This window comes from Patagioenas fasciata, chromosome 4, assembly GCF_037038585.1.
Source record: "Patagioenas fasciata isolate bPatFas1 chromosome 4, bPatFas1.hap1, whole genome shotgun sequence".
Taxonomy (NCBI): Eukaryota; Metazoa; Chordata; class Aves; order Columbiformes; family Columbidae; genus Patagioenas; species Patagioenas fasciata.
Window position 1 is genome coordinate 46,675,341 of NC_092523.1, and position 15,215 is coordinate 46,690,555.

The 15,215-nt window shown below is 38.5% G+C and overlaps 1 protein-coding gene across 3 annotated transcripts in view; it reads left to right on the forward strand.

Moving 5' to 3' along the window:
• The window catches only part of DCHS2 (dachsous cadherin-related 2), a 115,553-nt gene that overhangs the window by 71,059 nt on the left and 29,279 nt on the right, over nt 1-15,215 (forward strand). For 2 of the 3 annotated variants that reach the window (XM_065837872.2, XM_071807774.1), the window contains exons 5-10: nt 1,128-2,147; nt 3,575-3,762; nt 4,238-4,337; nt 10,554-10,711; nt 11,292-12,132; nt 13,065-13,304. In XM_065837872.2, the coding sequence (XP_065693944.2) occupies nt 1,128-2,147; nt 3,575-3,762; nt 4,238-4,337; nt 10,554-10,711; nt 11,292-12,132; nt 13,065-13,304 (2,547 nt within the window). The remainder of the gene's footprint in view (nt 1-1,127; nt 2,148-3,574; nt 3,763-4,237; nt 4,338-10,553; nt 10,712-11,291; nt 12,133-13,064; nt 13,305-15,215) is intronic. The other variant, XM_071807773.1, reaches the window with a different exon arrangement.

Consider the following 15,215-nt stretch of genomic DNA (forward strand, 5'->3'; position numbering starts at 1 on the left):
TTCCAGGTGGATTTCTTTAATTGTAAATCGGGAGATGAGAAGCATGTTGTTGAAGTGCAAGGAAGGGTCTGTGTGATTGTGTGGCTTGTGGTAAAGCATTAGCCATGCAAAACAAATCTCAGAGCAGTACTCATGAGCAGAGTATTTAGAAGCTTCAGAGAATCTATATGAAGTGCTACCACACACACAGAAAAAAACCCCAAACAATCCCTCCTCTCCTCAAAACAAAACAAAACAAAACAAAACAAAACCCCAAACAAAAACAAACGAAGAAAACCAAAACCCTCACATTTTGCTAGATGAAGTGGTGAAGTCCAGATGAATGTTTATGGGACCTTTTGAAAATGTATTTGACCCATTCATTTTCTTTATCATTTTAGAGGAAAATGGGTTAGCTCCTGCCAGGCTTCAGTCATAAAAGACCTGGTCCTGAGAGCCATATATATTTGGTTCCTATGCAGAGCAGTGTGACCCGTGAATCCACGTACCAGCTTGATGAGGGATCTATACAAGTAAGGTGATAGAGGAAGAGATTTATATAAGTTTAATTAGTAAGGTCCTCCAGTTTTCTTCTTGGAAGGACAGTATGTTGACCACTGTCCTCAGGGTGAGGCAGCACCTGTGGAGCAGCTTGGTGATAAGCCTGAACCTTTAGATAGCTTTTGTGTGTGTAAGGGTTATAGCAATGGTCATCCACGAACAGTAAGTTCAACAGAATTACGTTCTTGATTCATTCCTTCTTACAGTGAATGCCCGTGTGTAGTGAAATTACTCCCATAAGACTAACTTAAAGGAGTGTTCTTTCTATGTTTTCGTTCAGGGAAAAACAAGAGGCTATTGTACTGTTTTCTTTATAGAGTTTGATCATACCAGTGAGATTAAAATCAAATGGTGCACAAGTGTACAAACTGTTTCCAGTCAGATCAAGCCTGTGCAGTATTGTTTTTTACTGAGGGGCTCCAGGGATGGGAAGAAGAAAGCATAAAAAGCCGAAGAAAGTCAAACATCTGTGTAGCTTACATTTATTCCACTGAATCTGACAGCATGCATTCTTCACAGATGTTCTTACCAACCTTCATGTTATCACTTTCATATGTTTTTATGTTTTTTGTTATTTCCATTTCTAGATTCTTTGCAAGTGGTTTCTTACAGAATTTCCTCTGGTGATCCACATGGAATATTCTCTATTGACCCCCAGTTTGGTATCATCCGCACCAAAAAACAGCTTGACCATGAAACTCAGTCTGTTGTGGTGCTCACCGTGCAGTCACAGTTGGGTAACTCCTCTGTCTACAGCAGCACCCAGGTCAATATATCTGTGATTGATGTTAATGACAATCCTCCTGTATTTCTTACCAAATCTGATAAGTTAACTATTTCACACACCCAGCCTCCTGGCACTGCTGTCTACATTGCTCATGCAGAAGATAAAGACAGTGGCCTAAATGGAGCAATCAAATATAGTATTGCAAACAAGCAGTCAAGTGCATTTAGCATTGATCCAAGCCTTGGCGTGGTAAGCCTCAGTAGGACAGTGTTTGCGGATAAGCAGCAGGAATATACTCTACACATAGAAGCTGAGGACTGTGGAAGTCCTCCTCTGACTTCTTTGTTGATATTGACAGTAATTATTGAAGAGCAGAAGGTGGACCCTTCTTTGTTTTTTCAAAACTTGGTGTATCAAGTAGAAATCAGTGAAGCTACCTCTCCAGGTGCTGGAATCCTTCAGGTTCAAGCCCATTCACTTGATCCACACAGCATTACCTCCAAGCTGAAATATTCCATAGAGCCTAGCACAGATTCCGTTGCATTTGGAATCAGTTCTGATACTGGCTGGATTTATCTTCGGAAACATTTGAACTATGAATGTGCACAGATACTAAGTTTTAGAGCTGTAGTCAGCACCTTTGAGGATGAAAACCTCAGGCAAAATGCAAGTACATTGGTAATAGTTAACGTCCTGGATGAAAATGACAATTCTCCTATGTTTACGCATGAAAACTACTTCTTTGAAGTAGAGGAAAATCCGATTCCCAGTGGTGTGGTTGGCACCATTACGGCTGTTGACAAAGACTCAGGAAGAAATGGACAACTTTCCTATTTCCTCTTGTCTGATGGAAAGTATTTCAAGATGAATTCCAACACAGGTAGCACTTTATGATTTGTAATCTGCCTAATATTGCTTTTGGAAAGCAACTTTCCCTGAGGGAATGGAAGTAAAGTGTAAAGCTTTCAGGAACTGCTGTAAATCTCTTGGGTTGATATGGTGAATGTTCCAATTTAGAGGCTCACATTTTGGGGAACGAAATACATCTAGTACATGTTCATGAAGAATGAACTAACGCTTAGGATCTGATTTTTTTCATTACTTCATTCTGCTCACTTGGTCGTAAGTTTCAGTGTTTGACTGTAACAAATTAAAATAAGGAGTCTTAAGTTATGGTTTCAATAGCTCATCAGAGGAACTTAATTGCCTTTGATCAAGTACAGTTGAAAAGTACAAATCAGCAATAAATAACTTTAAAGGTATATTTGACATATGACAGTTACAGTGATTTAAAACATTTGTGAAAACTTCCGTAAGTTACGTCAAAACTGAGTTCATGTTCATAGCACCACAGAAATCAAATTGGCTGACGGAATTTTTTTAAGGCACAGCAGGTATTCTGCAGTGAATCGTAAATGCCTTGAGTAATAGATACTGTGTCCAGACAGTATAACACCACAGCACACAGCATGGAGAGCCCAGGGAGGGGAATCCTGTGAGGAACACAGGCACTGTAAATAATCTGGTTTATCAAAATGATACATAGTGAGCAAAGGTCTGCTGTTTAAAATCCCTGTGTCTAGATGTCCTGTCCTCCTGAAGAGTGAATAAGCTCTCTGAGAATTTGTCTATATGAGTCTCAAAATAAAACTGTCATTTCAAAGCAAGTTCCTGTTGAGTGCATTTATGGAAGTTTAAATCAAACAGAGTACTAGGACTTAACCAGGAAGATCTTAAAATAATATGTGGTTTTCTGTGTAAAGGACTTGGGTCAACCACAAATCTACAGTGATATTTAGTATGGTGGAGCAGGTGGAGAGGAGATTGGGTCAGATTTATTCACTGGGTTTACCAGAATGTATAGGAGACATAAGGCTTCCTGATCAATGTACATACAATGCATTGAGAATTTCCTAACGCAGTGACATAATAAAGGTGGTGTGTCAGCAGTTAGAACCCTGTGCTCATATTTTAACTGTCCTGAAGTGTGGTAAAGAAAAGGCCAGATGGATTTCTCTGAAAGGTCAGCGTGTTGGTTCATACTATTTTAGACCTTTGCTCTGGGGCATCTGCTGTACGGTAAAAGGTGTATTGTGCTGCTAAAGTACAAGTGCAAACTGTGATTGACAGAATGTTTATATGGAATGGAGCTTGGAAAAGTCAGGTTTTGATGTCAGCAGTAGGGTGTATCAGAAGACGTGTCATTATTGCATGTTAAATTAACTGTATAATTGCATGTAGTAAGGTGAGTGCTAGCATATAGCAAATACCTAACTTCCTTTCTCACTCATTTTCTTTGTCCATCAGGTGAAATCATAAACTGGGTTGCACTAGACCATGAAAAACAAGCTCACCACCAGCTGACCGTGCTAGTGACCGACCATGGGTCACCGCGGCTTAACACCACAGCAGCCGTGTACATCACGGTGAGGGACCTCAATGATAATAGACCCACCTTCCCTGGGGTGGTGCCTGGGCAGGAGCTGCAGCTAAAGGTGGGTGCTGCCAGCGGGTGCTCTGCCGTGGGGCAGGAGCCCAAACCCCCCATGCTGTGAAGCAGGGATGGTACGGCACCGAAACAGAAATGTAACCCATTCTTAATTTAGACTTGGGTATAGCAGAGACTTTCACCACTTACCAAATGATTACATTTCTCTGACTTGTATACTGTTAGATGTAAAGGACATACGTGTATAATTTTATGTATGCAGTAGAATCTCTTTTAATTTCTGACCTCTGAGTCTGCTCTACTAAAGATTTTTGAATTAACATTATATGCATACCATAACAGAGGATTTCTAGGACTATATTGTTTAACCATTTCCTGAAAAGCTCTTTGTACTGACTATGAATATAACTGAAATGGAAAGTAGCGCAACAGCTAAACTCGTGTCATGGGAAGGAACTTATTTTGAGTCTCGCTGTTATCCATGTATATTTGCAAATTATTTATAATCTACTTGATGACAGGTTTTGGAAGGGCAGCCATCAGGGACGGTCATTACCACTCTTTTTGCAAAAGACTTTGATTCTGGAAGCAACGGTGTTGTATTATATTCAATAGAATCAGGTAAGAATTTAAAGTGTAATTCGTAAGATACATTGAAATAATTAGAATTTTAGAGGTTCTATGTATACATATAATATTTTATGTCTATTTTCTATCTGTTAGAATCAGAATCATTTATGTGTCTTTTGAAGCATCTGAGGAGGCACGAACAGCTACCTTCCTCTGTGCCCCCTCTGCTCCATATTCCCTGGGGTTTGGTTTCTTGTGTGGCCAGCCAGAGAGTGTTCAAACAGCACTCAGAAAATTTTAGGACCGTGATCTTCTACTGTACAGTTTAGTGTTTCAGTCAGTTTAACATCCTAAAAGAAAGATGATCTCTCTTTTCCCATGACCAATTGAAAATGTTCCTGCTAAAAGAACAGTTCATGACAGTCTGAGACAGGGATCAGAAGGATCAGCAGATAATCTGGGCAAACAATGAGACTTCTGGTTTTTAGTTCATGTTTCATCCTTTGTTTAGCAGTGGGTTAGCCTGATACAGTAGCTGCATAAAAACACTTCTCTTTAGTTTTCCCCGTAATTCCTGCATGTACTGGTTCACTTCTAGGGTATGCTGTAGTATCCAGGTTTGTTTGCAGCCAAATAACACAGTAGTCCCAAATTAGAACATGAGTGGAATGGGACATTAATGTTGGCAAGAGATATAGATGTGACCTGGTTTTGCCAAACATTACTTGCTATACTTTCACACAAGAGAGAACCCTTTCTGTGACCAGTAAGGAAAATATGTTCCTCTTACTTTAATTTATTATTAGTTCAAAACAGCAAGATGAGATGAGAACATAACTATTTTTTAATGTAATCAGTATGTTTTAAGATTAGTATTCATAGACTATGGTAATTTGCACATAATGCATACTGTTTCATCAGAGCAAGAAAATATTTCCAGTATTTCCATCTGCTCAGTACGTTTCCTCAGGTGTTCTTTCCCGTGTAGGTAGAGATGAAATATGAACTCGGTTGGTTTAAACTTACTACAATTATTTGTCACTGCAGGGTAAAGGACAAAATACTGCAAAGCTGCATTACTCCTCACTCTTAAAGAGCAAGGGAATCTGAAACCTCCTCTCGCCAAGGCTGAAATTACCAAAAGATTCCCATGTGTTATGTTATACTGTGTCTTTATGTATCCTCTTGACTTCTGTGGGATAATAGAAGGACTTTAAGATTCACATCCACAAGGGCAAGATAACTAATTCTGCTCTCTTCCACCAAGAGATGCTTAAAAAAAAGGAGACATTCGACAACTTCATTGAAAATTTTGCAGGTGAAATGTATGTAGATAATAAAAGACTGTAGGGTCAGTTTATGGCCATACTTTTATTGCTTTGATTTGGATACAAGTGACTGCCTCTTCAGAAGTAATTGGAGAGGATAGTAGACTTCTCATTGTGAATAATAAGATTTTGCACATTCCCTTAAGAATCACCTTTTGTTTGAAGGGTGATTGCCAGGCAACATGGGAAGTGTTGTTCAGGGGTCTCTGTCTGTCTGTATATCTGACTATATCCCCTTCCTTCAAAGAGCACATTGGATTCTCTTACTGGCTTCACTGTAGGGCCCCACAGGGAGTAAGTAAGAGTTCAAATTATAAAAATGGCTAGGAACACAAAGTATGACTGGTCTTGCTAATGCTGTCTCTAGAAAGAACAATAAGATTGAAAACAGCAGCAAAAAAACCACTAAAAGAGCCCTCCTAGTCTTGGGACTAGATATTTTCCTGATAAACAAATCCAGAAACAGCTGAGCTTCTCTGATACTAATTCTTGTTGTTGATGTTGTTGTTGTTAGTTGGCTCACAGCCTTTGACATCTGGTCTTCTGTTTCGTGGTGAAGTTCTTGCCTGGTTTATATTTAAAATAGTCTTTTCTAGTTCTGGGACATTGTTCAGTACTGAAATATGAAGAAGAAATATTATCTGATTTACAGCCACATTTGTTAAACACAAAGACATCAGGTTAATTGGAGGACTTCATTCAGACTGGTGCTCTTTTCAGCAGATGAAGGACTGCCACAGGAATAAGTGATATGAGTGTCAGTGTCAGCTGTTCACGTTTTAAGTGTCACTGGGTAATTTTCAATATTCTTGAGACCTTAAAGAATTGCCAATATAGCAGCAATATATCAAGGGATGCAAGAGGGCTAATGACAAATGCCAACAAATTATATAAGGAAAAATCTGTAAAAGAACTAAGAGATTTACAGAACAGATGAATTTTAGCCTCCAGAGGAAAAGTGCTTCCTTCAAAATGCCCTTCCTTCTTCCCAGGAAAACGTTCACGTGTATGGAAGTGCATGATAATATAGCCATACCTCCACTTTTGTGTTATCACTGAAAGAGTAACCAAATTCAGAGGGAGGTGAATCTCAGCTATGTTTACTGTCCCTCAGTGATGCTGGCAATCGCGTAGTGATTTACCTGCCCTTCTCTATGATTATTGGTAGGTTACAGGATAACATTTGTAACAAAAATTAGCCTGCATCTATAGTGTGTCATAAGCTATTGCTTTACGTGTTAAGACTGGCAATGGCAAAGCAGAGGCTTTTACAGTTACATTTGGACCAATTCTGCTGATACATTAACACTTGACTACCAGAGTGGTAGGAGAAGCCTATTTTATGCTGCTAACACACACAAATTGGCAAGTGTTGCGTGTTTGTCTGTGGGCAAGTACTTGTTCTCCTGGGTGATTTGCAAGCAGCATGCAGGGAGCATTCCTGGACATGCAGAGGGCTGTGTTTCTGCAGCAACCCTGTGATGTTCAGGCTCTTTGGGAGCCATGGCACTGCCTTCCTCTTTTCTGATACCTGAAACAACTTTTCTTTCATCTCAAAGGAGCATGTGATGTCCAAGGCGCTATGTATTTTAAAACTTAGGAAAGATCAGTTCTACAGGAAATTAGGTAAAAATATGTAGCTAACTATCACTGCATACTGAGGTCACAGATATCTGAGAAAACTCTAGTGTTAATTTTCTGTCTGCTTTCTGGGCTGTTTGCCTGAATGGCAGTCCCTGAAAGGCCTGAATGTTCTGCTAAAGTTCACAGCCAGATGTTGCCTGGGGTTTCTCATCTCATCCTTTTTGTCCAAACCTGCAGTTTCTGTGATTATTTTTGAGAGCACAGAGTTGAGAAAGTGCCTGGGCTTTGGAGAACTTAATAAAAATTATAGCCTAGTCAACTGATTGGTCAATGCACAGGTGGAAAATTTAAGTGAAAAGGGGTATCTGTTTATTAAAAGATGAGGTTAGGGTTGCAAGCACAAGAAGAGGCTGGAGCCATTAGAGTCTAGTTATTGAGATTTAAGATTTTTTCTTTTCCATGCTTCATCTGTTCTTCTCAATTTCCTTATTTCTTATCCATGTCTCTTATACTTTCTTCCTTTTCTCTTCCTACAAAAAGGGACATCTTTGGGGTGTATGATATAAGCAGCAGTTGCCTAATACAGTGGACTTAGGAAGCTGAAAGCTGAGTAAAAGTTTATAGAAGTGCGGGGGGCACAAGCTTTTAGAGCGACGACTGACATGCCTTTTAGGTGTAAAACTTAGAACAATCTTTTCCCTTATTCCTCACTTTGGACTTCCAAAAGAATGAGGAGGAGGATTGGAGTGTATTTATTATAGAAAGTGAGCAAGCTATCACTCACATCCGTGTGCCCTTGGTAACCTTGGGCAAAATATTCAAAGGTGGTCTGTCTCTTCTCTTAGTACATGTCACCTCCTAAATCAGTTGAAAAGCAAAATCTGTCTTTAGGTATGCTTTTGAAATTCACAAATGGAAGGAATTGCTTTAGCTACAAAATATATTGTAAAAGTTTGATTAGCGTGTCTGTAGATGAAAAGAAATCAATTTAAGAAGTTTTTTTTTCTTGAAGTTTTTTTTCTGATTTGGAATCAAATTACTACATTTTGAAATTGCCCATGAATAAATTAAAAAATAGGCTGATAAAATACCAGAAAAATGGGAATTTCAATTTTTCTGTCTTCATAGTGCGGTACCAGATGAAAATATAATAATGAGACACACTTTCAAAATGGAAGTCCCAAGAGGTTCTAGTTTTATATAGTATCTCTTTCCAACATTATTAGACTTTTCAATGACTTTTATCACCACCAAGACACACAGAAAACTGACCATTTCGTGCAATATTTGAATTTTAGTTGAATTGTAGTCTCTAGTGAATAATGCTATTGGTAATTTATTTTCTGACCAGCTCTCTTTAATTTTTTTAAAAATGTAGATTTTGACCATTCCTTTCTCCTATCAAATACACTTCAACCCTTCAGAAGCTCTGTGGAGTGACACCTTTTTCTGTTGAACTTAGCTACATTCTGCTACTTGAAACAGAAAAACAAGTGTCGTTCTTTATGCTAAGACGTACTGACTAAGCAAGTGAGGGTGAATCCTCATAGCCTCCTGCTCAGATTGCAATTATGTACTTGCAATATTTTTGTTCTCTGATTTTTTTTTAAAATATTTTTAAATTTTTGGTTCAGTTTGGTAACTGTAGCCCCATTTTGGTAGAAAAATTAAGGGAATAGTTTTTGTACACTTCTCTTTACCATTTTTCTTCTTAGTTCTCCCTATCGGTTAATTTAAAAGTCAGTTTTAGCAAAATATATGCATGCAATTCACATTATGTGTTCTGTTTTTCATATCTCCTCTGTCTCTGGGATTTTGTGTCATGAAACATTATATGGAACAAAATAACATATCTGTGAATGTGGACATGCTATTGGGACCTCAACCAGGAAAGTAACCAAACCTATTTAAGAAAGTAGTAATAGAGCAGCATTAATATTTTGAAACTATAATGAAAAATGCAGAATGTAGGACTGTCTCATTCAATGTAATTGTCTTTACCTATTGTTTCCTTTTGTTAGCAATTTCCTTGTTACGTTCCAGACTGCAAGAGTCAACCCATAAGGGACTCATGGAACATTAGAAACCTATAGACAGTCAAAAATAGCAGAACAATATTGGAAAAAACCTCCTATTTGTTGATTGTGAAAACTCATTTTTCTGACTAGTCTGCTCAATGTTTGTTCAAATTCTACAGGTGAAAATATTTTACGGTTATAGGTAAGGTAATTGGGTACAAAAATGAACATCTACATGTGCAGCTAGCTAATTTACATGTGCAGGTTTATAGAACATAAACAGCTTCATGCTCACTTAGATGCCTATGGAAATATAGTTCTTTATGGATGTTTTATGTACTACATCTGCACTGAATTTATTTTTACCACAGTTCCCTATTATAATAGCAGCCGTTACGCTGCATGACTTTGTTTAACCCACTAGCACACCTTATTAAAATTCATGTAGAAAAAAAGTTGTTTACATACTGTTTTAAGAGACAAGTAGTTATGACAAATTTGATTTTCCATATGTAGTAACGTATACTGTGTAGTATTGGAGAGTAGTTTGTATAGCATTCCTTGAAAATGGAGGAGAAATCACAAATAAGTTACTTAATCTTCTGTGGTAGAATTTTTCTTTGCTACTCGAGAATAAGTATAATATGATAATACCGTATAATATTACTAGTAGTAATATTAACTAGAACTTGCTTGTTACTAGAATGCACCCAGTCCTTGTTGAAGGATGAAAACATAATTTCCAATATTCACATTTTACTCTGCTACAACTTACCATAAGATTTTTAGCTATGCCCTGAGTTAGCTTCCACTTCAAAGCACAGGTAGGACAGGCAGCATCACTACAGTTGTGCAGTTTTAGGGATAGATTGGGCTCTGTGCTGACCCATAGTCTATGAGGGACAAGAACCAGCTGTGTGCCCAGCATCACTTATGTGACCCTTCATGCTAGTTTGGAGACTAAGACTTATTTTTTTTCTCTGGCCCTGCCTGCCCACTTGTGTTGGAGACAGGAGTAGCAATCCTGAGGTGGCTGCTGCTGCTCTTCTGATGCACACAGAATTGATATGAGCAACGTCAGTACAGAAGTGAGCAGCTGATTTCATACTCCATAGCGTTTCTCGCTTTAGCTTTCTAAATCCAGAGTAAGTGGTTTGTAGTAACTATGTACTTGATGAAGGAAGAAAAGGTAAATCACATGAGTCAGAAAGGTTCAAATGAGTTCAGCAGGTTCCCTTTCCTTTGGGTCTTATTCTTTCTTACTGTTAACTACAATGTTCAGTACTATGGGGGCCAGCTGAAGAGGTCTGCAATAACTTAGCTGCTTTTACCCACAGAAGAGGATATAGGATGCTTCCAGATTGATGCTGTCAGTGGGGAGTTAAGAACAACCCGGTCTCTGTCACATGCTGAGAGATCAGACTACAGAATGATGGTCACAGCCAGGGACCAGGGGATGCCTTCACTTCAAGGACATGCTACTGTTTACATCCAGGTACTTTTTTATTTTGTACAGATAGAAAAAATATACTATAAGCTTAGTTCATTTGAAAAAACAATTTGGAGAAAAGCTAGGGAAATAAACTGAAGAATGGAAGAAGTTCAAAATTACAAACACTTTGTCTCATGTTCTTTAGTTATTTTTCTGTTGAGGGCGGAAATCAGAAGGTGGACTCATTTTGATTTGCCAAGAATACACAACAGCATTCTGGGTTGTCTGGCAAATAGATGATGTTAATGCTTTACTAAGAGGTCATTATGAACACTGGAAAAGAAAACATCCACATAGCCAGAATGAAAAGCAAATATCAGGAGGGACTGAAAGTGAGGGAGAAAGAAGCTGAAATATCTCTCAAAGTACTCTTTTTTTTTTTTTTTTTCCTCCACTGTGTTATTCTTTTTTCTAAATTCTGTCTCTGTAACCCTCTGGAAAGATAGCTGTATTTGAGGCAAACTTAGGATAAATATAGTCACAAATAATAAATTATTAAATTCGCAATTAAGGAAAACAATTTTCATTGCACTATTCATGATAAAAATGGAGAAACATTGCAGTCTCTGTGCTTTTGTTGCAGATAATCCCACTTACCAACAGGAGATCTGTCTTCTCTCATGATTTCAAGCACTTTGTCATACCTGAAAATTTGAAACCTGCGCAAGTGTTGAGTTCTCTGAAGTGGCCTGATAATCATCTCACAACTAAGAGGAAACTGCATTTCAGTATTGCTAAAGATGATGATGATGTTCATTTTGAAATAGATAGCTTGACAGGAGACCTTTTTCTTTCCAAAGAACTTGACTATGAAACAGCTTCACATTTCCTTTTGCAAGTTATTATAAAGGATTACAATAATAATCCTCCACAAAATAACACTGTCTTCCTAAGTATTGATGTAGAAGATCAGAATGACCATTCTCCATGTTTTCGAGATGACTTCATAGTGATTGGCATAGAGGAAAATGTACCTGTTGGCACTCTGGTTTACACATTCAATGCAAAAGATGGAGATGGCAGTTTTCTGAACAGCAAAATAGAATATTCCCTGGAAACGAGTAACGTGGGTGAAAATCCCTTTCTTATTCACCCTTCGTATGGCACCTTGACCACAGCATTGCCACTAGACAGGGAGATTACTCGCTCTGTGATCCTTACAGTGTCTGCCACAGACCAGGCAATAAATCTGACTGATCGCAGGCTTGACTCCCTGACTGTGAAAATTGTTATTTTGGATACCAATGACAACAGTCCCAGTTTTACATCTTCGCCTCTTTCCTGTGTCATGGAGGATGTGGAGGTGGGCTTCCTTGTGCATCGCGTAGTTGCAAAGGATCCTGATGAGGGAAGAAGTGGTCAAGTTACATACCACATTATTTCAGGCAATGAAAACAAAGCATTTGTATTGGATAAAATCACAGGTACTGTAACTTCTGTTCTCTGGAGTTTCTTGTGGTGTGCTTCTCATGGACATACAATGCAATACTGAAGTACCACATTATGATGATATTCTGCCCAGATGATTTACCATCCTCAGGGCTGGTTACCTCAGAGAAAGTACCACATGAGTGTGACAGTACTGCATGCAGTAGGCAAGCTCAGTGAAAGTCAGCTCAGAAAGTTCTGCATTACTCTACTGTGTTATACAGATGTACTGGATTACCTTCCAACAGCATGTTATGGAATGGGTGAAGAAAGTGTGTGCAGTGAAATACTTCATTCTGATTTTTGCATGGTGCATACTTAAAGCATGTGCACACAGATACATTGTTATGTTTATGTACAAAGAAAGGTGAAGTCACGATCAAGGAATGTGCATTACAGTGTTGGGTGAACATACTCAGTGGGGACTCAGGGTGCTGATGAATGTAATTCTTCAGCACTCTGAAACCCTCTGGTTCCTGAATGAGTTCTGTAACTATTATACCATCTGCACACAAGTGCAAAGCTCATCCTAGTAATTGCAATATTTTCTGGTTCTTATTCTGATTTTGAATCCATTATGTGATACTGCTGAGTTCCTAATTGCATAACTTCTATGCAAAAAAAAAGAAAAGACAAATATTTAATTGAAATGAAGTTGAATAAAGTTTAAAAGTTAAGCTCAAAGTTAAATAAAAAGGAATCTCTGGACTGCACTTGAATAATCCATGAATAACAATTTCCCTTGATGTCAAAATGAGTATTTCTGGGCCAGCTAGCACTCTAAAGGATATCACTAATGATGGTTGACTGAAGTCTGGAAGTCTTGCAGCAGTGGCACAGCATGCACGGTGATGCTACATTGAAGCTGTGAATGCTGGAACAACTAGGAGCAGAATACTTCTTTTAATACCTTCTTTCTTTATAATAGGACTCTTAACTACAACTCAGCTTCTGGACCGTGAGATTCAGGAGCGCTACATTTTGACAGTGATGGCTCTTGATGACGGCAGCCCAGCTCTCTCTGCCACGCAGGTTCTAACTATCCTTGTTCTTGATGTGAATGATGAGACCCCAATATTTCTGAAGCAACTTTACAAGACTGCAGTCCATGAAAACCGAGATCCAGGGGAGTTTGTTGTAAAGGTGGAAGCTGTGGACAGAGATGCAGGTGATTTCTGGCCTTTCACTATTAATTTCTTTGCGGATCATAGTAGACCGATCAAATCTTGCTACCTGCTGTGCTTGTGTGTACAGCCATTGGTACTTTCCCCAAGGTAAGATATGAGTTTTGAGTCCCAAAACATGGCTGTTAGATCAGACTTTCAACCTTTATTCAGGGCTTGGAGTTATTCTGACTTGTGTGCTGGCCTAGTTTCATCTTTGACTGGTACATTAAATGTAAAATGTGTGCTTGGATGATGCAGAGTAGCTCAGTGTAGTCTAGTCTTCATGTGATGAAGATGTACTCTGGTTATAAATCAGCAGACAAAGCTCAACGCAGTTAACTTTAATATTTTAACATTCTGTTGTTCTCAGTCGGAGCATTTAAAATAGTTTTAAAACAGTTCACTAGGCAAGGGGCCTGGATTTGTAACAGAATCAGCAAATACGCACTAATCTGTTCCGACCAGACAGCGGCACTGTCATCCCAGATTTTCCAGCTAGTTGAGCTGTGAAGGGATCATGGAAGCCGCTTGAGATTTCAAATACGATTTTATGTACATAAAAATGTTGATGCACTGCTTTTCAAACATAGGCAGAATGGATGAATTAGGGGGGGTGGCTCACATGCTCTATGAATCACAGTCAAGGACTTATCTTTGTCTTTGCTAGGCAACAAAAAATTCCCTCCAGTTCTCCAGCTACCTTTTCTTTTTAAATATCTAAAATGCATATGATGTTACAGGTAGCCTGTGTGCTGGAGAGAATCTTACCTTCAGCTGTTGTAACATCAAGCAGTTACACAGAGTCTGTGGTCTGCAATAAAGACAAAATCTGGAAAGAGAATTAAATATGGAGATACTGCTACAAATTAATCCAAAGTTTGTGTCAGCTCTCTAAATGACTTTATCTTTACCATGGGTTCACTTCCTGTGCATCTTTAGAATTGTTTAAGGTTATGCTTTCAAAAAATAGGTATTGTTAGCAAAATCATGTTCTGTATACAGTAAAATTTGCCATTTTAATGTAGAGCAAGTATTGGTTACAAAAGGCTTATGTGAAATATGCAGCTCAATAGAGGTGCTATGTGGAAGAGCCATTTCTCCACAAATTTGTAAAGTATTTAGAAATTAGGAATGTGTGGGTAGCCCTGTCTATGAAAATCTTCATGACACATGAGCAATATTACATTCCAGCTCTGTACCTACCTCACTATTGCAATTGTTTTCTTTCCTTTGTGGATCACACTATGAAAAAAAGGCAGAATTTGAAGTAAAACATTCCAAGATAATAGATAATTAAGTGGGTATTTTCTTGAATACCTCTCCCTCCTTTCTCCATCCCTAATATTTATTTGCTGCACGTCTTGTGGGAAGTACAGCAGAAGGGAAGTTTTGGGAGCCGTTTGGAGGAGGGAGCAGAGGTGACTTGGCAGGGTGGTGCGGAAGAGCATTCCAAGTGCACTTGGGTGGCTCAGTATGCACCTGCCTGTGTGGACACTTGGGGCTGGAGCAGTATTGTGGCTGATGGTTCCTTCCTGCCTTTTTTTTTTTTTTTTTTTAGGTACATTTTCCAGTAACCACAGTCCTTCTGTTTGGTCTTTTTCTCACATTTTCATTATTTGGCCCCGTATCATATGCATGTTACGGAAGTGATGCTCATAATGTAAGAAAATAGGATTTATATAGGAGTAATATAAATATAATGATACTCACTTTTGTTACATTTTTGGAACGGAATTTTTGAATAAGATTACTCCGCTCATGATGTTTTTTATTTTTTACATAACATTTTTTACATTATTTTTATTTGCTCTTTAAACTGCAGTTCACATCCCAATAATATTTGCATCATCTCAGTGGAGGACTTTCCTCCCATCCACTTCGTATGTTCCCTGACTGACCACAGGGAGGAATCA